The sequence below is a fragment of the Pseudorca crassidens genome, chromosome 2, assembly GCF_039906515.1.
Source record: "Pseudorca crassidens isolate mPseCra1 chromosome 2, mPseCra1.hap1, whole genome shotgun sequence".
Taxonomy (NCBI): Eukaryota; Metazoa; Chordata; class Mammalia; order Artiodactyla; family Delphinidae; genus Pseudorca; species Pseudorca crassidens.
Window position 1 is genome coordinate 89,511,088 of NC_090297.1, and position 23,739 is coordinate 89,534,826.

At 36.5% G+C, this 23,739-nt stretch overlaps 1 protein-coding gene across 4 annotated transcripts in view; it reads right to left on the bottom strand.

Moving 5' to 3' along the window:
* OLFM3 (olfactomedin 3) overlaps positions 1-23,739 on the bottom strand; it is a 195,575-nt gene that overhangs the window by 16,107 nt on the left and 155,729 nt on the right. For all 4 annotated transcript variants that reach the window (XM_067727063.1, XM_067727062.1, XM_067727064.1 and 1 more), the window contains 2 exons: positions 21,475-21,630; positions 16,173-16,392 (listed from right to left, as the gene is read on the bottom strand). In XM_067727063.1, the coding sequence (XP_067583164.1) occupies positions 16,173-16,392; positions 21,475-21,621 (367 nt within the window). In that variant the 5' untranslated portion in view covers positions 21,622-21,630. The remainder of the gene's footprint in view (positions 1-16,172; positions 16,393-21,474; positions 21,631-23,739) is intronic.

The window sequence follows — 23,739 nt, forward strand, 5'->3', positions numbered from 1 at the left end:
CCTATCAAAACTCCAATGGCATATTTCACAGAACTAGAACAAATAATTCTAAAATGTGTACAAAACCAAACAGATCCTCAATAGCCAAAACAATTTTGAGAAAGAAGAATAAAGATGGAGGTGTCACGCTCACTGATATTAAACTATACTACAAAGCTGTTATAATCAAAACATTGTGGTATTGTCATGAAACACACGCACACAGATCAATGGAACAGAGTTGAGAGCCCAGAAATAAATTCACACATATATGAAAAATTAATTAACAGCATAGGAGCAAAGAACATACAGTGGAGAAAGAATAGTCTTCAATAAATGGTGTTAGGAAAACTGGCCAGCCATATGCAAAAAAATGAAACTAGACCACTCTCTTACATCATACACAAAAATGAACTCAAAATGGTTTAAAGACTTAAATGTAAGACCTGAAACCATTAAATTTCTAGGAAAAACTGTAGGTGGTAACCTCATTGCTATTGGTCTTAGCAGTGTTTTTGTGACGCTGACTCCAAAGGCAAGGGAAACAAAAGCAAAAATAAGCTAATGAGACTACATCAAACTAAAAAGCTTCTGCACGGCATGGAAACCATCATCAAAACCAAAAGGCAGGGCTTCCCTGGTGGCACAGTGGTTGAGAGTCCGCCTGCCAATGCAGGGGACACGGGTTCGTGCCCCAGTCCGGGAAGATCCCACATGCCGTGGAGCGGCTGGGCCTGTGAGCCATGGCCACTGAGCCTGCGCATCCGGAGCCTGTGCTCCACAACAGGAGAGGCCACAACAGTGAGAGGCCCGCGTACCACAAAATAAAAAACAAAAAAACAAAAAGGCAACCTGCTGAATGGGAGAAGATATTTGTAAATCATCTATCTGATAAGGAGTTAATATCCAAAACATATAAAAAATATCCAAAACATATAAAAATTCATACAGCTCAACAACAAAGAACAAGCTGATTAAAAATGGGCAGAGGATCTGAATAGACAATTTGCCAAAGAAAATATACAGATGGCCGATAGGCATATGAAAAGATGTTCAACATCATTAATTATGAGGGAAATGCAAATCAAAGCCACAGTGAGATATCAACTTATGCTTGTTAGAATGACTATTATTAAAAAGATAAGAAATAACTGATGTTGGAGAGAATATGAAGGTAAGGGAACATATTTACATTGTTGGTGGGACTAAATTGGTACACTCACTGTGGAAAATAGTATAGTGATTTCTCAAAAAAATAAGAATAGTATTACCATATGACTCAGCTATTCTACATCTGGGTATTTATCCAAAGAGCATGAAAACACTAATTTGAAAAGATACATGCACCCCTATGTTCATTGCAGTATTATTTACAATATCCATTATATGAAAACAACCTAATTGTCCATCAGTGGATGAATGGATAAAGAAGTATGCACAGTGGAATACTACATAGCCATAAAAAAGAAACTCTGTCATTTATGACAGTGTGGATGGACCTTGAAGGTATTATGCCACGTGAAAAATTCAGACAGAGAATGATGAATACCTTATGATTTCACTCATATGTGGAATCTAAAAAATGAAACAAATGAACAAACAAAATAACACAAAAGAAAACTGATAGATACAGAGATCAGATAGTGTCTCCCAGAGGGGAAGAGTTTGCGGTAGGGGCAAATAAGTGAAGGGGGTCAACTGTTTGGTGATAGATGATAACTACACTTGTGGTGATGATCACTTTGTAGTATATAAAGATGTTGAATTATAATGCTGTACCCCTGGAACTTTTATAACAAAAAATTGTTTAAAAAGTTAGGGATTCAGAAACATGGGTATAAAGGATGTCGCAAGTGAGATAGGACCCGGAAAACAAGAACACCACTGAAAGAATTGCTTAAGAGCAATTGATACCATATTCGTCCTTGATGTGGGACCCCAGAAAGCAGTTTAAAAAATCTACAAAACTGTGTTAACTGCCTGATGAGACTTAGGCCAACTTATGAAAGCATTGGAGCTCCTGAACAAAGATTCTTGCATTCTGACATTGGTAGTTTCCTTGCCTACTCACCATGGAATGAAGTGTCCATTCCTACCTAAATACAGAATTTCCAAGCAGATTTATTGTTCAAATCTTTTAAAAAATCAGTGGTTAACCAACGATTAGCTTATGTTTTTGAAAAGCTTACAATAAGAATGACCAACATAAATGTGCAGAAAAACCAGACCACCATAAAAAGAGAGATAATTCAGAGAGCAGAAGAAATCCTAGTGTCTTTGAAGAGATTTGTATATTGTAGACTATATACTGTGAAAGAAAAACACAAAAGATCTACTGGAAATTTAAGATATGATTTCATTTTTAAAAATAATAGGTTGGAAGATAAAAAGAGTTATCCCCCAAATTAAAAGAAAAAGATAAAAATGAAAATAAGACAAAATATATGGCTGCATATAGGATTGATCCAGAAGCTCCAACATCTGAAAAGCAGCTTTCTAGAATGAGAGGAGAAAAAGAGTAAAGAAAATTATCAAAGAAATTATTCATGGAATTACCCCAGATAAAAAACCTAAATATTTGGAATCAAAGCCTATACCATAATAAATGAAAAAATATTTACTCCTAAAAAAATTACTGTGAAATTTTAGAAGGTACTGAATGAAGTGAAGTAATTGGACCTTTTCACAGAAAATGTGTGACCTGAACACATGCAGACAAGAACTAGACTGACATTGGCTTTTCATCAATACTGGATGCTTGAAGATAATAATCAGTGCCTTTATATTTAGGAAGAAAAATCAGGGGCAGATAGAATAAGGATATATTCTGACTTGCAAACTTCAAAGTTTACCTACAATGCACTCTTTTTTAAGAAGTTACTTGAGGTTATATTGCAGCAAAATAAGCAAATATACAGACAGTGGAAAATCAGGAAAATACGATTTGTTGTTTCAGAGTGACAGCTGTGCAGAAGGCCTTGAGAACAGTTAGTCCAGAATGGACAGAATGTCTAGGAAGGTGGTCTCAGAAATAAGACGAATTAATCTATAGAAATACTGTGTGAGACCTTCTAGGAAAAAACTGGTTATGGTGAAGGCAGTTATTGGAGTACATAAGAGGAGAATTCATTTGAACTTAACTCTAGTAACAGTCTCATTTGAATAGCACTGATGTGACATTTGACTTAGAGACATTGAAGTCCACCACTTAGCTTCCGAAGAACAACATAAGCATTGTGATGATAATGCAATCACTCATGTTTAACTTGAAGAATCAGGCTGTGAACTAATTACAGAATATTTAACAGACATTTCATCTGTTCTGTGATTATTGAAAAGACAAAATGTTTCCAACCATGATAACATAAAAGCATAGGTAAAGTTCACACTGTGAGAAAAGTAAAAATTGAAAGAAGAAATGATAGAAAGATGGGGGTATAACTGTCTTTGTATTTAAAAATATGGTGTTTAGAGAGTTTTCCTAGAGTTGAGGAAAAAATAATAAATATTTAAATATAAGTGAATAGTTATGAAAGCATATTATGAGGAAACAAGAAAGAAAGTGGCTTTGGTTGGGCTATCTGTATCCTCACATTGCAGAGCAGAAAGTCAATAAACAATGTCCAAAACTAGCCATAAATTTAACCACCTGAAGCCCTAAAATTAAATGTGATTGCCTCTGGAAAGCAGAGCTGGAGGAGGAGACTGTTGCTTTTTATTCCAAGTCCTTTTTATTTAAGCATATAATTTTCTAGCTATGCACATACAATATTTAATTATAATTTAAAAAGTTAAAATAGTTGTAAAAACTTAAAATCAGACATTAAATTTAAAAAGCAAAAATCACATTTATATACTGCCTATTGACAGATCATTTCCAGATTTTTATTTGTCATGCTTCCTTGCAGGTTTAGGAAGTAGGTGGAAATTGAAGATGTAAATAAGTCTCCAGAATTGGAAGCTGTGAATATTTTGCATTTTAATTTGGTTTCAGTACTGCAAGCACTAGTTTGAAATTGTGTTCTTTAAACTTCTAACTCTGTCTTACAATTGATAATGCAATCTCTCTAGTTCTTTTAATCTTAAAAAAATTAGAATCCACACTATGAATTTTAACATTCATCAGTTACTTCATATAGATGTTAAAAGAAGCTAATAAGTGATAACATTGGTTAGTACATTTGGAGGAGCTGTACTAAAAGATACTAATCATGTGATTCCAGTAGAAATGTTGTACATTTTATTTCAAAATAGTAAGTGATTATGACCTTGGAAAAATATGCTCCTGTTGAATAACTACTTTCTGTAAGAGGAAAAATTAGTCTAAAATGTCTTGAAAAATATCCTTTAAAGATGAATGATATTTCATGGTCATTTGAAAAAAAAATATAAAGAATCTCAGATGCCAGTTTAAATATGTTCTGGATATAGATCAATATAGTCCAAATATGAAACATAAACATAATGGAATGTTCATCCCCAGAAAACTTTATACCCAGAGGAAATGACCAAGTGGTAACACAAGCAGTAAGAAATTATGATGATGTCAGGTTGTTCTGTTACTAAAAGTGAATAGAGATTTTGTAGTTACAAAGTTTGATATAACATTTTAGAGGGACAAACTGTAAAATTAAACCTCAAACTGTGGTTTTTAACCTACCTTATCATCAAAATTGGCCCCTTTGCTATAGGTGGCCTCTATTGCCTGAAGGCTGAAGCATAGTTTGGACAAAGCAAGAAGACACAAAGTTCATATTTCCCTCAGTCATATGCATATTTTAGATGTTGATTTGTTTTCTGGGTTTAAATGGGTTTAAATGATCCTCTGGATTCAGTTTATGTCAACATAACTTTAGTATGAATTGAGTTGGATTGGTTAGTCAAATCTGAATAAGAACAATCTCTGGGACTAGGATTCACACCATGAATCTCATGAATCAACATTTCCAGATACTGATAATGCATTGATGGCTTGGGGTATCTTGGCTTCTGGGATATTTGGCTCTAACCCAGTATTGTATCCATATGGCAAAGAGATACTGCTAAGCCTTGTAATGTTTAGGCCAGGAATTAAGACGGAAATTATACCAGAGGTTAAAGGCTTCTGACATCTCAACTAAAAATGAGTTTGCTTTCTTTTTGTAGCAGTAGGTTTTTCTCTGAAATATGGTAGAGGGTAAAATAAACAGTTATGATTTAAATATAAAATAATTATTTTTTAAACAACCATTCACTAAGAAGTTATTATGTACCAGGACTGTGCTAGATACTGGAGATATAAGGTGAACAGGGAGACAAAATAGGTCCATAGGTTGTAGCTTCTTTAGACTGGTGAGTAGGGAAGACCTTTCAAAGAAGGTGATATTTAATTTGGGATCTAATTGACAAGCAGGCAGCCATGGATCCTTGAAGAGAAAGATGTTTAGTCATTGCATCAACCAGAAAAAGGTAGGATTTTAAAGTAATTGGAGGCATGGTTTAAGAAATCTGCCTGAATTTGAATCCTGATTTTCTCACTTACTCTCTGGAGGACTTGAACAAATTTTAACCAGTCAGTGTCTCGTGGATAACAGCAGTAATAAAGTCAAAGAGTTATTGGGAAGATTAAATAAAAAATAAATGCTAAGTGTTTTGATCGGTATTTGGTAAAGTTAATTGTCTAATAAATGTTAGCTAGGATTATTGTTCTTGTAAAGGCCCTGGATTTGGATATGCTTGGTGAGTTAAGAGAAATTGAAATAAAAATGCAGAAAGCCAGTGTGTCCAGAACAAACTTGGAAAAGTAGAAGATGAGGTTGGAGAGTTGAACAGAATAAAGGTTTGTAAAATCAGAGTATTTGGTTTTTATTCTAGGTATGATGGAAAGCTATTGCAGGATTTTAAGAAGATGGGAAAGTGACAGAATGTGAGCTACGTTTAAAAAAAAGATCACTCTACCTACATGTAAAAAATTAATTGTAGAGGAGATAGAGTATAGGCAGAGAGACACATTGAATGTCATCACATTGGTCAGGTGGGAGATAATGAAAGTGGTGATGAAGATGGAGGAAAGTAGATGGATTTGGGTTATGTTTTTGTTTTGGTTTCTTTTCTTTTCTTTTTTGGATAAAGTCAGTTAGGACCAGGCTTTGGATTAGGCATTAGGATGAAAATTAAAAAGAGAAATTAAAGAAAATCTCAAACTGAAAAATAATTTAGAGATATTTGGTTTGTTCAGATGGTCAGATTGTAGTGTCATTTATTTAGATGAAATGCTGAGGAATGAATGGGTTTGGAAAGAAAAACCAAGAATTGGGCTTCCCTGGTGGCGCAGTGGTTGAGAGTCTGCCTGCCGATGCAGGGGACACGGGTTTGTGCTCCGTTCTGGGAAGATCCCACATGCCACGGAGCGGCTGGGCCCATGAGCCATGGCCGCTGAGCCTGCGCATCCGGAGCCTGTGCTCCGCAACGGGAGAGGCCACAACAGTGAGAGGCCCGCGTAACGCAAAAGAAAAAAAAAGAAAAATCAAGAATTCACTATGGTTTATTTAAAGTTGTTCATGATTATTATCCATGCCAGTAGAGATGTAGAGAAGATAGTATGCAGATGTAGGTAGGAGACACTCTTCTGAGACACAGTTTTGACAGTCTTCAGCACACTGAAGATAGTGAAAGCCAGAGCCTTGGAGAGAGGACATACACAAAGAAGAGGAAGGCATTTAGAACAGAGTTCTGGGACATCACAATATTTCTAGCATCCAGCAAAGGAGCCCAATAAGAAGCTATACATGGAATAGGAAAAATAGTGCAGTGTTAAGAAATCCTAAAGAAGAAAATGTTTTAAGAAGGATGATGTACTGACCTCTGGGGAATACAGAGGTGTCTAGAAAATCAAAGAAATAACATGGAATTTGGCAGCAAGGAGTCATTGGTGATTACAAAACTGAAATGAAGAGAATGTTGAGATCAGAAGCTGAGTTGGAGTTGGTTTTGAAAAGACTACACACCAAAGCAGCAGCTATAAAAGGTTATTTTGAAGAAAAAGCAGAGAAAAGGGGGTGAAGAAATATAAGGTTGTGGGGAAATTTTATTCTTGTGCTGATGTTACTATTGTTGCTTAATAAAGATTTGTTTGCCTTTATAAATAATCTAGTAGAGAGGGAAAAACTTATGAAAGAGAATAATAAATGAATTTCATAAGCAAATGGTAGTTTATTTATTAACTATGCCTCTTTTAACAGTTTTGTTGTTGTTTGTCTCTCTGTTCTGACTTCCACAGTTTTCCAGGAAATGTTCTTTGTGTAGTATATTTCATCCAGGTTAGAATCCTGAGGTGGGTGTTAGGTGGTCTGGTTTCTAATCTAAGCCACAATATTAAATCATTGTGTAATATTGGATAATGTACTTATTCTCCAGGGTGGAGTTTCCTCATCTCTAAGATGGAAGTTCTGAAGCTTGACATTTTGTTACTCTAAGGGAGCATGGAATGGATATGGGATCAGTAGACATTTATGCTGATGGGGAGAAGGTGGTATTATTTGTGGTGGTTGTAAAACACACACACGTCATCAGGGTGATCATGATCATGGACATCATCATTATCTACCCTTACTCTTGGGAAGCAAAACACAGAAAGGGCTCTTGATGTTGATTTCTTCCCAGTAGAAGTTTCTCTTAAAAATAGTTATTAGAGTCCTAAGCTAAAATTCATCTTGTCAAATGATATTAGTAAAATTAGAGTTGCAGGAATTTATAAAAACTGGCCACTTTTTTATTTACAATTTGTGATAGAATTAAGTAAACACAGGTATTCTCATTCTAACAGAGCACAGAAATTATAAAGTAAAATAAACAGTGAAAGTCATTTCCATTTATTGGTTCCCCCAAACTAGCTTTTGTTCAAATACACATTATTTTTCTCACTTTCTATGAGGACAAAAGAAGCCAGAAAGAAAGGATAATTTCCCCAAATGCGTGGAAGACAAATGTTCCTGCAAAAGTGGATGGCAAAGAAGGAAGTTGAGTCTTCCTTCATTGATTTTTTCCTGCTATGCTCTTCTGTCTTCAGTGAGACACATGAAAATATTAGCATTTTATAATATATTACACGTGCACGGTTCTGTATGTTCAGAAAATATACTGAATAGGTAGTTGAGAAAAGTAACCATTTTAATACTCTGATGCTTTTGAAACATTAAGTTTTTTATTATCAGTTACAATCCATATTTATCAATAAGTAGCTCAGGAAAAGGTATCATTTGGGATTCAGCAGGAAGATCAGTTTGGATCAGTGAAGCATAAAAACCATCTTTTTGTTTATTTCTTTAATATATAATTTTACTTTGTAACATTGTGTACTAATAGCTCTGGATTTGAATCCTAAGGCCATGCGCATATAAATAAATTTAATGGAGTGGCAAATATGTTTATGAAGGAACGTTACTTCTTTTTACTTAAAGGCCATTGGAGAACTCATGTAGCAAGAAGTAGATATGATTTGATTTTTAAAGTCTATCAAAGTTACTTAAAGTAAGTTTTTCTCTTCCATACGTTTGATAGTAAAATCTATTTATATTATTTAACCTTTTATTTGTATGTCTAATCTTACCAACTATACTGCTGAAGGAAAGGTGGGGATAAGAATGAACATAACAGATGCCATATTGCATGGCATGGAATGAGCTTTCAGTGGGTGTCTGGTAAATGGGATCAAGAATAATATGTGTCTAAATACCTCCACCTTCCAAAGTTAACACAATTTTACTCTTAAATTTAAAAACTCCTGAACTTTTTCTGAAATAAAGCTTATATTATGAACATATCTTCAGGGAGAAGCCTATCTAACATCCAAACTAAATGGAGCAGAATTGCATTATGAAAACTGAATAATTTGGCTTGCCTCTAAAAACACAGGCTTTATATTGTTAAAAGGCTTATATTAGTTGTAATCTAGGAAAATTTAGGACATTAAAAAGAAAGATAAACAGTAAATCAATTTATGGTAAAACAGGATATACCAGTTACCTCAAAAATGTGCTAAAATCACTAGGGTCTCGGGGTTCCAGAAGAATGAATCATCATCAGGTGCATGGATACCAGAGAAATTGCATTCCATATTATAATCTGGAATTTTAGGAAGAATAGGACTTTTTGGTAAATAACTTATTTGAAGATCTACTCAATTTAATTTGAGGAGGTAGGCTTATAAATTTCTCCCATTATATTTCCAAGTTAAATTGCACTCTTATTCATCCCAGGCACACAGTTTGACTTTCCTGTTAATTCTTTCTTTCACTGAGATTTTCACTGTCTCTTGCTTTAAGTACTAAGTACAGCCAAATATCAGGTGTTTTGGGAATGAAATACTGCATTGCCATTGAAGAAAGAACAGATGGCAATAAAAACAAGGATTAAAAAAAATACTGTGCTTTTGTTTTTCTTTTTCCAAAAGATTTTTTGTTTTGTAAAAGATATAGATGTTTTATCTTTGACATACACTGATTTATTTCTTGAAAGCAACATAAAGCTTTTTATTTAAAAAATAGTATTTGCTCTCAGAAACTCTGTAGACACCAATTTTTACCTTTTATGTTTCAGATGTTTTATCACAGTCTATAGAGATTCAACTGGAACAAGACACAGATGATCCCTGACTTCTCAGAGCAAGGACACCTTGTCTATAAGGTAGTGAAGATTAAAGAAAAGGAAATGGAAATTTTCTGTAAAATAGCTGAAGTGTCATGGAGGGGGTGCAGTGGGGGCGTGTGGGAGACTGTGCCAGGGGAATTCAGCCATGTTTTAAGAAGGATGCAATCAGAGAAGCCTCCACAGAAAAGCTGGTATCTGGTCTATAAAATGAAAGAGCAAGCTTAGAATTTGGATAGGTAAGGTAGGGAGGAAGAGTGTTCCATGAAAGGGGAGAGGAAGTTCAGTGTCCAGGAGGTGAAGAAGCATACACAATTGAGGAACTGAAAGGATTAAACTGACTAACACTTAGAGTGAGTGCCTGGTGAGAATTTGAGAGAAAAGGGCTAGAGTTAGGCAGAATCCATGTCATCAAGACAAATGAGGCAAAGCTATTTAGAATTAATTTTAAAGGAAAATCCCTTAAACAAGGTATAATATAATTAGATTTGCATGTCAAAAAGATTATTCTAAATTCCTAGTGTGGTAGACAGGGAATGACTTCAGGTAAGGGCAGTGGTTAGGAGGCCATGTGGTAGTCCATCTGAGAGGTGATCAGTGGTGCTGTGGACTAGGGTGGTGGAAGTGTGAATGCAGAAAAGAGGTGGTTTTGAGAAATTGTGAGGGAGAGGGGAGATGTGATTGCATGTGAGTGAAATTCAAGGAAGAATCAAAAGTGACTCTGACTTCTTTCTTTCTACAGCAGTTGGGTTCTGTTTACTGAGTTAAACTTACTGAGGTGTCCAGGGCGTTTCTCTATTATTAGGTACCCAACAAAACACATCGTGTGTGGGAAAGAAATCTCAGCCTTTGAACTCAGAAGGACTTGGGTTTAAAGTTGTTGCCTCCAACATGTACCTTTGGAAAATTAATTTAAGCTGAGTATCTATTTTCCATAAATTACTAATAATAATACCTGACCCCGAGTTATTAGAGCAATTAGGACTAACACACCTAAAAAAGCTGGCATAGTGTCTGTCAAGCAGTAGGCTCTCAGCATTGCTGTAGTTACCTACTTATGTGCTTATTGTCCCCACTATAATGCAAGTTTTCTGACGGTAGGAGGACACTGCCTGCTACTCATCTTTGTAGCCCCAAATACCTGGTTAAGTGCCAGTGCACACTGGGGAGTCAATAAATATTTGTTGAATGTACAAATAAGACTACTACCACGTAGACAATTTGGTTTCTCTTTTAAAACTAATTTGGCATAAACATGATAAAAATAGTAACCCAAGTTGAGATTACTTGTAATCTCAAATTTTGAATGCTGCTGTTACTTCTGTTAAACATGAAGGCTCAAAACTGTTTCTGTTAATAGAAGGATGCATCCTGTACTTTACTAGATGGCACCAAACTATTGCCCTAAAATAGAACTAACCCAAGGAAGTGTCGGGGGGGGGGGGTGGAGGTGGAGGGCTGGAAACCTGGAAAACCTGATTATAATCTACATTAAGTATCTATTGGTGATCTCAGGGGGTGTGCAAGAGCTTCAGCTGTGCTTTTCCAGTCAAATTCTCACATGCATACAATTACATTTTGCATGTCTAGGAATGTGATATGTTTTAATTAAGCACAGGGGACTTTACTCAGTCCCTCATAGAGAAAATTAAGCACTTTTAGGAACGTACATTACTATACCTCATTCAGGCCACTAGGATGCATTTCTGTTGAAGCACTTTTTCTAATTTCTATTTTCTCTAAAACTTTAATTCCCTAGTAGAAATAAGCTGAATGGTGCCCTAGTGGTCTCAATGACTTGTGATTCCTTCAGCACCTTATTAAGTTAAACTTTGCAGGCAATGACACTAGTTTGTTTTTTAGTTTCTTAAAATTCATGTGCTGTGCACTATGACATCTTCCCTAAAAGCAAATCCACTGAAAAGGTGAGTGGAAATGTATTCATCACGGCTGCAATTTTATTTTCTTTCCCCAGTCCATTTCTACCCTCTGCTAATTGGCTGTGTGTGTTTAGAGGCTTTTGTGAAGAATAAAGATGCCATTGATGGATGAGCCTTATTGCACCTGTTACTATGTTGCTGATGTCATAATTATCCAATATCCCACTCTAGATCTGAGCAGCATAGCAACTGGATTTTAGACCTTTTTGGAACATTGAACCCCTGATACGTTTTTTCTCTACATGTCCTGTGAATGGTTCTGATGTTATTTAACATCTGTTTTCTGAGTCTGTGTGCTCTGACATTTTGATATTCAGGCCCTTATTTATGAGATACTGCCAGGCATGGAATTAAGAGTTCACAGAGATAACTTGGTCCAGTCTGTACCAATTTTCAGGAATTGTAAAAACTAAAATGTTAATCAAGTTATAACGTAGTACCACACAAAATTGCTTGTGCTTTCTTCTGTAAATAAATGTGCCTTATCAGGTACTTCCCTTGAAATTGGAGTAATTCTTTTTTTAATGAAAAATATGAAGATTCACTTATTTATTTTTTCAGGAACCATGTGGCTTTAGATTTCACAGTGTTAGGGCTGTCTGTCTCTACCTGGACATGTTTTCTACATTGTAATTAAGCATTGTGGTCCAGTTGATAGACATCCTCTCTGCTCAAGAGAGTCTCAGTAAGTGGTTTTGATTAATTGACATAAACATGGTATGATGGAGAAAAGTACCCAGTTCTTGGGACAAAAGCATAAATGAGTTAGAGTCATTGCTTGTGGCACTGGCCTCTGTACTAAGTGAATAGGGATTTGAGGGCCACTAATAATCTAAAGCATTATGATGTGAGAACTGTTTTCAATATCTTATAAGGTCATATCAGTTAACTCAAATAGCAGTCATCTCATTAAATAAGAAAATTAAATGCTAGTTTTATTGCTGTTTGATATCTATATTGGTTGCTAGATTTTATATTTTTGATTAGTTAAAATAAAAATAAATGTTAACTAATTAATATAATTTATTTGACAGTCACAGTCTTTCAAACTTCGTGGTCCATGGGGGAAAATTAATAAAACAAATCTTTGACATATATTGCAGATCACAGTCCTGAGGCCTAAGGACACCATAGAGACATTATCCATGGTTCAGTAAGAAGGAATAGGATGAATCTGTGTCTACTTAGATTAACCCTCTTTGTCCCAAATATCATTTTTAATATTGTAGGAGATTCTGTGTTGGGAGTTATATGTGGATTAGTAAAAACAAATTGGGAGTTATGAAAGAGCTGAGAGGAATGTAGAATTTCCTAACTGTGGTGGACATTATTTCCAGCTAAGTAAACTCAGAGAGAGTGTATGTTAGAAGTGAAGTTCATTTGTAAAGTAGAGCAAATCCCAAGAGTTTTCCATGTTAATCCTTCAAAAACATAACTGGCACACTTTAAGGTTCAAGGTGATTACTAAGTGTAGAACCTTTCTGTTGCCTGTCCTTGTTTATTAGTTGAGGCCATTTGCGCTAAGTAGGTGCCTGGACTTAGCATACAAAGCCAATGGCTTGGGTTTATTGTGAGATACTAGGAATGACAGAGTGAATAGATTCTCAAGGTCTTCAATGGTTCATCAACAACAAATGGACCTCTTCCAAATCAAATTAAAGCCCTACACAGATTAGTCCTATGTACTGTCATTTATAGAATATCTTTTCCCAGATATTTTATGGGCTAATAAATATGCATTTGAATACTCCTTTGAACCCCTAAAGTAACTTTTAGGTATTGAGAGCACTAAAACAATTCTTGGTTTGGGATTTTCTTCTTGCCAGATATCATCTGGCAAGCTATAAAATGAATCTGTGCATTGAACTAAAAGTATTTATTTATTTATTTATTTGTTTATTTGCTTATTTGCGGTATGCGGGCCTCTCACTGTTGTGGCCTCTCCCGTTGCGGAGCACAGGCTCCGGATGCGCAGGCTCAGCGGCCATGGCTCACGGGCCTAGCTGTTCCGCGGCATGTGGGATCTTCCCGGACCGGGGCACGAACCCATGTCCCCTGCATCGGCAGGCGGACTCTCAACCACTGTGCCACCAGGGAAGCCCCTAAAAGTATTTCTTGATTAAAAAAGAATAAAATATGACAGCAGAATTTCTTTATGCAGTAATATTTACCTATTTTCTGTTAGCAATAAACTCCACAACTTGAATTATAAAAGCACACCATATAAGGGAGTTTTTAAGTGCTGTATTAAATAAATGACTTCTCTCTTGCTTAATCTTAATCAGTCCTATGCCATCTTGACACAAATATGTGGCTAAAAGAGATCATTGTTTTGCAAGTAAAGGGGATTGTTCTCTGCTACTTTTTGAAATACCTAATATTTACTCTGTTGAAAGTTTAGAAATTGTTACTATGACTGCTTATAGAATTAATTTATTCAGCAAATATTTACTGAGAAACTTTTCTTAGTTTTCTAGGCAATGGGAGATACAGTATTTAGAGTGAATATCATAGACGTACTTATTCTTATGGAACAGAAGTCTAGCAAAAGAGACATCCAATAACACAAAATGATAATGAAAACATGAAAAGTCCAATCATTGGTGAGATTTCAAGATTTGAGAGCACCTAGCAGGGATGCAGAGGACACATGGGGAGGGCAGTGAAAATTCAGGTGAGACATTACATTTAAACTGAGACCTGCAAAATGAATAGGAGTCTGTCACACGTGGCAGGTGAAAGTATGTTTATTTATAAAGCAAGGATAAACAGGGGAAAGAGTGTTTCAGGAGAAGGAACAAACAGCTTCTCAATATGGCCCCATGGTTAGAGTGTGGAGCACATGTGACTGGGAGATAGTGTATGAGGGGAGAAATGGCAGGACCGAAGATGGGAGATGTAGGGAGTGCCACAATGAAGGCCCTCCTAAGTCATGGGCTGTATCCTAGGACATAAGGGATTCATAGGAAATTTTAAATAGAGGAAAATAATTTCAGACTTGTACTTAAAAAAATCCCTTTGGCAAAAAGGTGGACAGTGGGTAGAGAAGAGCAAGTCACGGAATCTATTGGAGTCATGATTATTAGGAGACCAGTTACAGGTGAAAAAGTATGGGCCTTGCATGATGAGAAATAAGGAGCTGAGGGTTGCTGCACGTGTGTTTAGCCTTAGGAGTTTACGTTACTGCCTTCTGATAAATTCTGTTAGATTCTCTTGGAAATCCTGAGATGACTGCAGTGGGGCCTCCGATGTGGTGATTCCCCACTTTGTTTTGAGGCTGTGATTACTGAATGCAACATATTGTATTTTAGCTATCTTTTTTTTATCATTTGGATTGCATCTGTAAAATAAGTAGTCTTTAAAATATTTTTGTAAGTCATCCAAACTTTATTTTGTGTTTACATTTATGCTCTGAATGTTTCTTTACTAGAAATTGACTCTTTTTTTGAAATTCTTTACTCCTCTTCCCAGTTTATTTCCTATTCTAGAAAAGTTTTTCTTACCTTGAGAGAACACTTTCTATGGTTATTGAGTCCCCCTCACCTAACACCATCATATCACAGCATGTCAACAACTAAAATACTATTCCTAAATGGGTTTACAATCCCTCTTAGTCAATTCATGAACACTTATTTATTTCACATTGTTACAAACTAGTCCCATGATGACTTCAACTGAGTGGCAGTGGAAAAGTTTGTAAACTCAGGCCACGTGGAACCACACATTTTAGGAGTCAAAAAGTAAAGTTCATTCCCCGTGTCACGTGCTTGGCCCCTTGTAGAGTAGTGAATATGTATTTGAGTAGGTACCTCCTTTTTATTTCTTGAGTGGATCAGAGCAGCAGATGGCAGCTCTGCATACTAGAGAAATTGTATTCATTTCCTTATCATTGCTGTTTCACATTTGGTCCCAGGGCAATGGCCTTTTCCCCAGTCTCTAACTTTCTCTACTGCCAGAAATGGCTTTCCTCTTCCATGGCCACATAGTGATTGACCGTCACCGATAATCTGAAATAAAGCTTATTTCCATTAGTGTAGCCAATAGCATTGCTGTATTTGCCAGACCTCTTATTTCAAGCCACCGCGGTAACAGGGTGCTCTGAAAATCAGGCAACTGTTAGTCAGATAACCTTGAATAACCAGGCCTGCTTAAGCCATCAAGGAACACTTTTTTTTTTTAACTGTTCTTTTTTTTTAATTAATTTATTAATTTATTTTTATTTTTGGCTGTGTTGGGTCTTCGTTTCTGCGCGAGGGCTTTCCCCAGTTGCGGAGAGCGGGAGCCACTCTTCATTGCGGTGCGCGGGCCTCTCACTGTCGTGGCCTGTCTTGTTGCGGAGCACAGGCTCCAGACACGCAGGCTTAGTAGTTGTGGCTCACGGGCCCAGCTGCTCCGTGGCATGTGGGATCTTCCCAGACCAGGGCTCGAACCCGTGTCCCCTGCATTGGCAGGCAGACTCTCAACCCTGCGCCATCAGGGAAGCCCAAGGAACGCTTATTTTACACTTAGAAAGCAGGTGCTGGTTTCCCTAGAATTAGGAATTCATGACTATTTCCAAAATGTAAGAATGCAGTTGTCATTGAAACTACTTAAAAATGCAACCTGGACAAATGGAATTGTTCTACTCACTTAGCTTTTTCATGCAGTCACGAAGTCTGGTTTCCAAGCTAAGCACCCTTTGATGTAGTTCCTCATAGTCATAGGCTCCAATTTCCTCCTGAATTCCAGTGAGGACGGCAGACAGATTCCGGATTTCCTCCTTGAACTGGGTGATTAACTTGGCATCTGTTTTGTACTGTTCCAGCACAGGAATCAAGGGCAGGAGCTCGTCCATCTTCTCTTTCAACTCCTGTGAAAAGCAGCCAGTTGTATTCATGAGAGTCATTTAAACAGATCAAACAGCAACGTTCTTTTTCACATGATACTTAAGGGAGATTCTTAAGACAGATTCACAATTGCTTATTGTTTTTTTTTTTTTTTTTTTTTTGTGGTACGCGGGCCTCTCCCATTGCGGACACAGGCTCCGGAAGCGCAGGCTCAGCGGTCATGGCTCAACGGGCCCAGCCGCTCCGCGGCATGCGGGATCCTCCCGGACCGGGGCACGAACCCATGTCCCCCGCATCGGCCGGTGGACTGTTAACCACTGCGCCACCAGGGAAGCCCTGCTTATTGATTGAAATTGTGTATTTCGTGAGAATGTAAGTGGCTACATGATCATTAATAGTAATCCACTTATCTCAGCTTTTCAATACAAGAACACCTCTTTAAATGGTTACTTGCTTATGAAACAAATTGATCCTTATCATAATTACAAAACTTCCTATGGTAGCAGTTCGGGGTTTATGTACTATCTTGCTTTCTGGTGGCATTTTATAAAGTGAACAATGCATTATTTAGTTAGGAAATAGAAGCAGGGTCCATCTTCTAGTTACAAATTATTAGAAATAGGTCAAATATCCTGTTTAGTTAAGTCTATTTACCCATTAACTAATTATTAATAATATAGGGGTACTTACAGGAAATTTTGGATCCTGGAACAGCTTTTGCCTAACAATTTTTCCAACTTTGGGCTTCCACCACTCTGTCCTTCTACTCCTCCCTCTTTTTAATATCCTTCTTAGCACAGCATCATTAGGAAGGTAAGTTCAGCAAGTATAGTAAATCATGCGAAGCTTTTCAAAGCTCAAAGAAATGTATGTTGCTGTTTACTATTTTGAATTATTACCCATTCTCCGACTTCATTTGCCTAAGCAAAGATAATTTAGAGCTCTTTATGTAAGGCAGAGTTGCTTACCAATGTAGTGAAATTAACTCTTTCAGGGGCTAAGGTGCTCATAATTGATGTAATAAAAGAGCACAGAGTTGTTTGAAACTGAAACGTTGATTTTTGTCTAGAGAACAAGAAGTATACTTTGCCAGCACTATTTCCCTCACTCCTATCTTGGGACTGAGCCAAACCTGCAGTTTCACTTTCAGTTTCTGAACATGTCACCTTTTTTTCCTTTCTTTTAACTTGGTGGTGGTGGTCAGTGAAAATATTTCATGAGTTTGATTCAGTTGTGAGTTTATTGCAATGTATCTCATTCGTTGAAGAGCTGTCACTGCTATGATCATAACAGAAACCATGCTGTATACTAACTAATTTAAGGAGCTGAAAATTGCATTTTACAATTACATTTAGAACATGTTATCATTATCAATGTATTAAAATAGCAGGAGCTCCCATTGCCACCCTGATTTATGGGCTTGTGTGTCTTGGGGGGAATTTCCACTTGTTCTGTAAGATTGGAATGCTTAGAATTTGTCTGTACGTCCATGTTGAGTGGGAGGGGACAGAGAGACTTAATGAGAAAGATTGATAAATATCACAGTCAAAAGGCAGAATTGCATAGCTTTGCTCATTTTAGTGGCTCATTTTGAAATAAACTTCTTATTAGTTTGAGCATTTTGTGCTATCCCTAAAGGAAGACACAGTTGCTTCGTTAGGATTTTAATGAGAAGAGCTCTGATGGTACCATTTGCTGCATATTATGGCAACTGTTACAATGAAGAGTTTTACATTCTACTATGGGAATATTGAAAAGAGAGTAATTCAGTGTCACAATTTTGGTGGCATTTTATTTCCCCTGAGCGAAAAATTATATATATGTATGTGTGTGTGTGTGTGTGTGTGTGTGTGTGTGTATATATATAATATGTATATATATATGAATTTTGGGGTCTTTTCAAAAATTTATAATTCAATTATTGTCAGTCAGTTCTAACTCTGGACACTTGTCAGAGAGCAATAGAAAGTCCAACTAATATACGTATCGAATACTTAAAAGATTAAAGTAGAATAACACAGATCTGTGCTTACTTATCCTTTCTAGAATTTCATTTTCTACTATGTTGCTCTTATAGCAAAGTGTATACCTAGACTATCTTACCCAAAATGTATACCTAGGCTATCTTATCTTTCTTTATATAAGAATGATAGTCTCAAGTATGATAACGAGAACAAGCTTTTTTTATCATAAAGAATATAGAAGACACAACCTACTTAGATTTTTTGATAAGCTGAAAAGGGTGTGCCAGAGGAGGATTTTCTTCCAATTTAAAAGTATTCTTCAATGTTAAACTTACTTTTGGAATGTTCCATTTCTTCTTCTCATATATGGCACCTCAGCAGCTGGAGCAAAATCTGACTCATGATCGGACTTGGTGAATAAATATATTCAACAAGCATATATTGAGCATTTAATTATTATTATTAAATTTAATTCAGAGAGCTAGAGTCTACCTGGAGAGGCAGTATAGCATTGGTATTAGGAGGCTTAACTCGGGAGCTGGACTTTGTAGTGCTGATACGTATTAGATATACGATCCTGGACCAATTGTGTAATTTCTTTGTACATCAGTTTCTTCATGTGAATGATGGGAATAAACACAGTGTCTACCTTATAGGATTGTTGTGAGGATTAGATTAACTAATATATAGTATATTTAAAGTGCTTAGAACTATGTGTTGAATATGTGTAATTCTTCAAGAAAATGATGTTATTATCATTATTGCTATTTGGAGTTTGACTTATACGTATAAATTCAGTATCCACGTGGATTACATGAACTAGGAAAATCAAAATCATCATGTTCTATGGTGCTGCCTAAAAATTAAGTTTTCTTATTGGTGGCTTGGCTTCTGCTAGGCAAACTTATAGAATAGGCAACTTTCTCTTTTTTTTCTCTCAGCCTTGTATCTTTTTGTTTCTTTGTCTCCTCTCTTCTCCCATAAGTTCCCATAGATGCACACCCATCATCATTTGTCACCAACTCTGCCAGCCCTGGTACTTGCAAGCTGTCCCTTGGCGTCACAGAGTTCTGTATTGACCATCTGAACTTGAATGATTTTCACTCTGAGCCAGAAACCCCGAGCTTCTCTCCTTCTGTCCCCCTTCCTTTCTGGGAATGCTCCCTATGTGCCATAAGTACCGGCTGATCATTCCTACTTTGTTGATAGCCTCAGCATCACATCAGGCTCACGGTATTGCTCTATCGTCTACACCCTAACCCTGAATATTGAAAATAGACATTGAACATCTTTTGGTTTTCTTGATCTCCTCTGTAATTTAGTATTTCTGGGGAGGAAAGTGGGCACTAGTCCAAAACCATTTTCTTGAATATTGCCAAGCCCTGTAGCTCTTTACCTGAACTTCTCTAAACAAAATTAAGAGAAATTAATAATTCTTCCCTTTGTGCCATTTTGATGTTTATGCCTCTTTTTACTGTCAGATTTTACCTGCCTGTTTGTTAGTTGTCTTTCAAAGAAGAGAGATTATGCAGTATATACCCAGCAGAGGGCCCAACACTGCCTTGTACACAGTATGTGCTCAATAAATGTTGGTTAAAATTAATTTATTTGCCTTTCAGCCTTATACTCTTCTGTATACTCTTCTGTGTTTACCATTCCCCCATAATTTCTCTATTCTCCTAGTTTACTCATTCTCTTATTTCCAATAATCTTTAAATTTATTTTTATCTTCTAGGCCTTGCTATAATTTGTTATCATTTCTTAACCTTCTGGCTTTGCTTACTTCTCTCTTCAGTTTAATCTCATGATTCATCACTTTAGCCCCCTCTCTTGTCAATACCCTGAACTTTCTTACCCTCTTGTCCTTCTGTTGTACCTTTCTGGGAAAACTGTAAAACTGGTTCAGTGCAAGATTGTTTTTGATACCTTTCTACTCAGGCTCCCGAGCACCACTGAAGAAAATTACAAAACCATGCTAATTTCGGCCATATTAAACTGTGTCATGCAGAGACCCTGTTTCATGTCCCTGACTAGCTCCCTGCCAATCATAATTTTGTATGAAAAGCACTTCTAATGTTTGACCAAGAACTTGGATTCAGGCCCACTCCCTCACCATTAGCAGTGTATCTCACTTCCTAACTGACAGGGAAAGCAGAGGCTATTATGCTCGTAAAATCACAGTATGTTTTATAAACAGTGTGCTATGCCTTTGTAAGGCAGAGTATTTCTTTTTAATAGAGGTTCAAATGGCATTTTCATAGATTTTATTTTAATCTATGACAGTGTCATACATAGGTAATAAAAATCCACATAGCATGCTTAAAAGCATTGTTTCTCCATTTTCAGTGTTTCTAGATAATTACCAATAAACAGCTTAAAGTCTAAAAAAATGCTTTTTTTTGTGGGACTTCCCTGGTGGCGCAGTGGTTAAGAATCCGCCTGCCAATTCAGGGGACACGGGTTCGAGCTGTGGTCTCGGAAAATCCCACATGCCGCGGAGCAACTAAGCCGGTGCACCACAACTACTGAGCCCATGTGCCACAACTACTGAAGCCTGTGCTCCTAGAGCCTATGCTCCACAAGAGAAGACTGCGCACTGCATTGAAGAGTAGCCCCCGCTCGCCGCAACTAGAGAGAGCCCGCGCTCAGCAACGAAGACCCAACGCAGCCAAAAAAAAAATTAAAAAATAAACAAAATAAAATAAATACTTTTTTGTATCAAATTGTGAAACAGCCCTTGTTTATGTGCTGTTAATAATGGTATTATTGCCTCTTTTAATAATTCATATTCTCTGTATTTCTCCTCATATTAGCAAGGCATAAAATCATCAGAAAATCTTTGATAAATTTAATTATTAATTTTCCTAGATTTACCATTGTCATACATATTGAAATGCCTTTAAATCTATCCAGAATCTCCACCTAGCTCTAGGAGGATAAGGCTCTTTTTATAACAAGTCTTCTGTGCATTCCTACCAGCTAATGGTCAGTTTCAGTGGAGAGATTATCGATGTCCCCAGTGAATTTTGAACCTTGCATATATGGGCCGATGTACAGGTATTTCTAGCTGAGTGCCATGGTGGCTGTCCATCATACTCAGTGTCTCATTTGGACTGACAAGATTGCTGAAGTCAAACCTACTTGAAAATGCTTGGTCATTAGTGTCTTCCGGTCATCTTCAATCTGCCGAAACTTGACCTTCAGCCCTTTCATTTGGGTTTCCATTTTTAGAACATATTGGAAATCTCTCTGAGTTCTCAAGTTTAAGACTTCAATAGACTGAGACATGTTTTGAACCTGTTAAACAAGAACATTGGCATTATTGTCTGTTTACAGGTATATACAATCACTACTGAAGTAGGAAAAATGACATTAACATTAAAAACCGGAAGTGCCAAATCCATAATTGCATTTCCACAGGACATACTTTCAGAAGGCTAATTCTTCATGATAAACATTCAAATAATTTAGCAAAAGAAAACTGTACCTAGGCAGGAAATAATAAAATGGACATTCTAGCATTAGAAATGACTAAATATTAATAAGAATTTGATATATCAGAAAAATAAATTAAAAAAATAGAATATTCATTCCAGGGCTTAGTAAGCATAAGCTCAATCTATTAAATGTTAAGATAAGTTGTTTCTTTAAGTACTGACTGACTTCCTCAAGGTCTGGGATGCTTAGCAATTGTGGATGGTGGTGAAGTGTCCAGCAGATCTAGTATGCATTCATTCCAGTACAGTTACTTCAAGCTGCATCTGAAGTACTCCCAGGGGTGAGGCTGAACTGAGCAAGATGAGTGGTGGTAGCATTGGGACACCTCCTAACTCAGAGACCATACTGTTTAAGAGACTTGGAAAATGGCCACTGCATCAAGTGTTTGGTAGATAGGCAATAAACATATGTTAAGGTGATGGTACCATCCCAAGTTCATTGAGCCCCAGGCTATTTAGAAGTGGGAAATAGGTGACCTATAAAGCATGTAGAAATGAGGAAAGAAAGACTAATTCTTATGGCAACAGAGTCTGGAAAACAAAGTGAAAGCCTCTAATAGGAGGAGAGCTATTAAATGAGTTGAGGAATAGAATATGACTAAACTAATTTAAAGGATACAATAGAGCTCTATACTTTGGTACTCACAGTATTGTCTACAGAGCAACAACTTGGCATCACCTGTGAACCTGTCAGAAATGCAGAATCTTGGGGCCCACCCCAGAGGTACTGAGGCAGACTCTTCATTTTATCAAGATTCCCTAAGTGATTCTTATGTTTATACATTTTGAGAAACATTGCTTAACATGGAGGAATATACATGAGAAAAGTAAGTGAGAAAAGCAAATGTAAAGATCTTTATATAATTTGAATCCCTTTATTCTAAATAAAATTCACCTCTCTCCCTCTCTCTTTCTCTCACTATGTCTCACACGTACACACACACACACATACACACACTTGAGCACACTTATGTAAAAGAAAGGAGTATATAAGCAAAAAACATGGAGAAAGATATGGAGGGATTAGAAGAATACATATTAGGTGGTTAAAATTAGTTTTCTGGTGGGGGGTGGTGAGGTGTGGGTGAGAGGAGAAGTAATAAATATTGTAGAAAGAGGTCCCTGGTAAATATTGTATATAAATTTTATATACATAAATGAATACATGAAAGCATGGGCTCAAAAAATGGGATTTCAGATGAGTTTTACTTCATTTCATATATTTTTATGTGTTATTCCATGTATTTTAAAATAAGTATTATTTATGTAACACATAAAAAAGTTATTTTCATTGTAAAACCTTGTGAGTTACAAATAAGGAAGGGATTTGTTCAGAGACAATTTCTGTCATCAGGTAGGTCACAAAGCTTAGTGGACCAGCTAGCTTTAAAGAGCCCGTTGTCAATATATTCCTCAGCATTGGAACATTCAGAAAAGGCAGTGAATTCTGCTGCTTTGGCTTGCCTCAGTTCCTCCACTTGTTTTTTTTTTTTTTTTTTTTTTTTGTCAGAGGTCACATTTTTATGTTTCTTTTTCTGCTGTCTTGATCCATAGTCCTGTCCTTTATAAACCCTGTCTTTTCGGGACATACTACAGTCTAGCTTATATTAAATCTAATTGTGTAATGTGTGTGAATGGGAAGCAGAAAAGTGGCTGCCCTTCTGTAAACTCATTGAGGTTAGAATCTGTGTCTTATTCATACCTTTTATTCCCAAGACCTTACACAGAACTAGGCACAGAATAATTGCTCAATAAATATTTATTGGGTAAAATTATCTTAGGCTTCCAACAGTAGTAATATGTAACAAGTATTTTAATATTTTAACAAAAGTATCTTTCTCCTGTCACTGGTTTAGCTATAGTATTACATGACCCTCAAATATTTCTTAATTTACTATCATTCCTACAT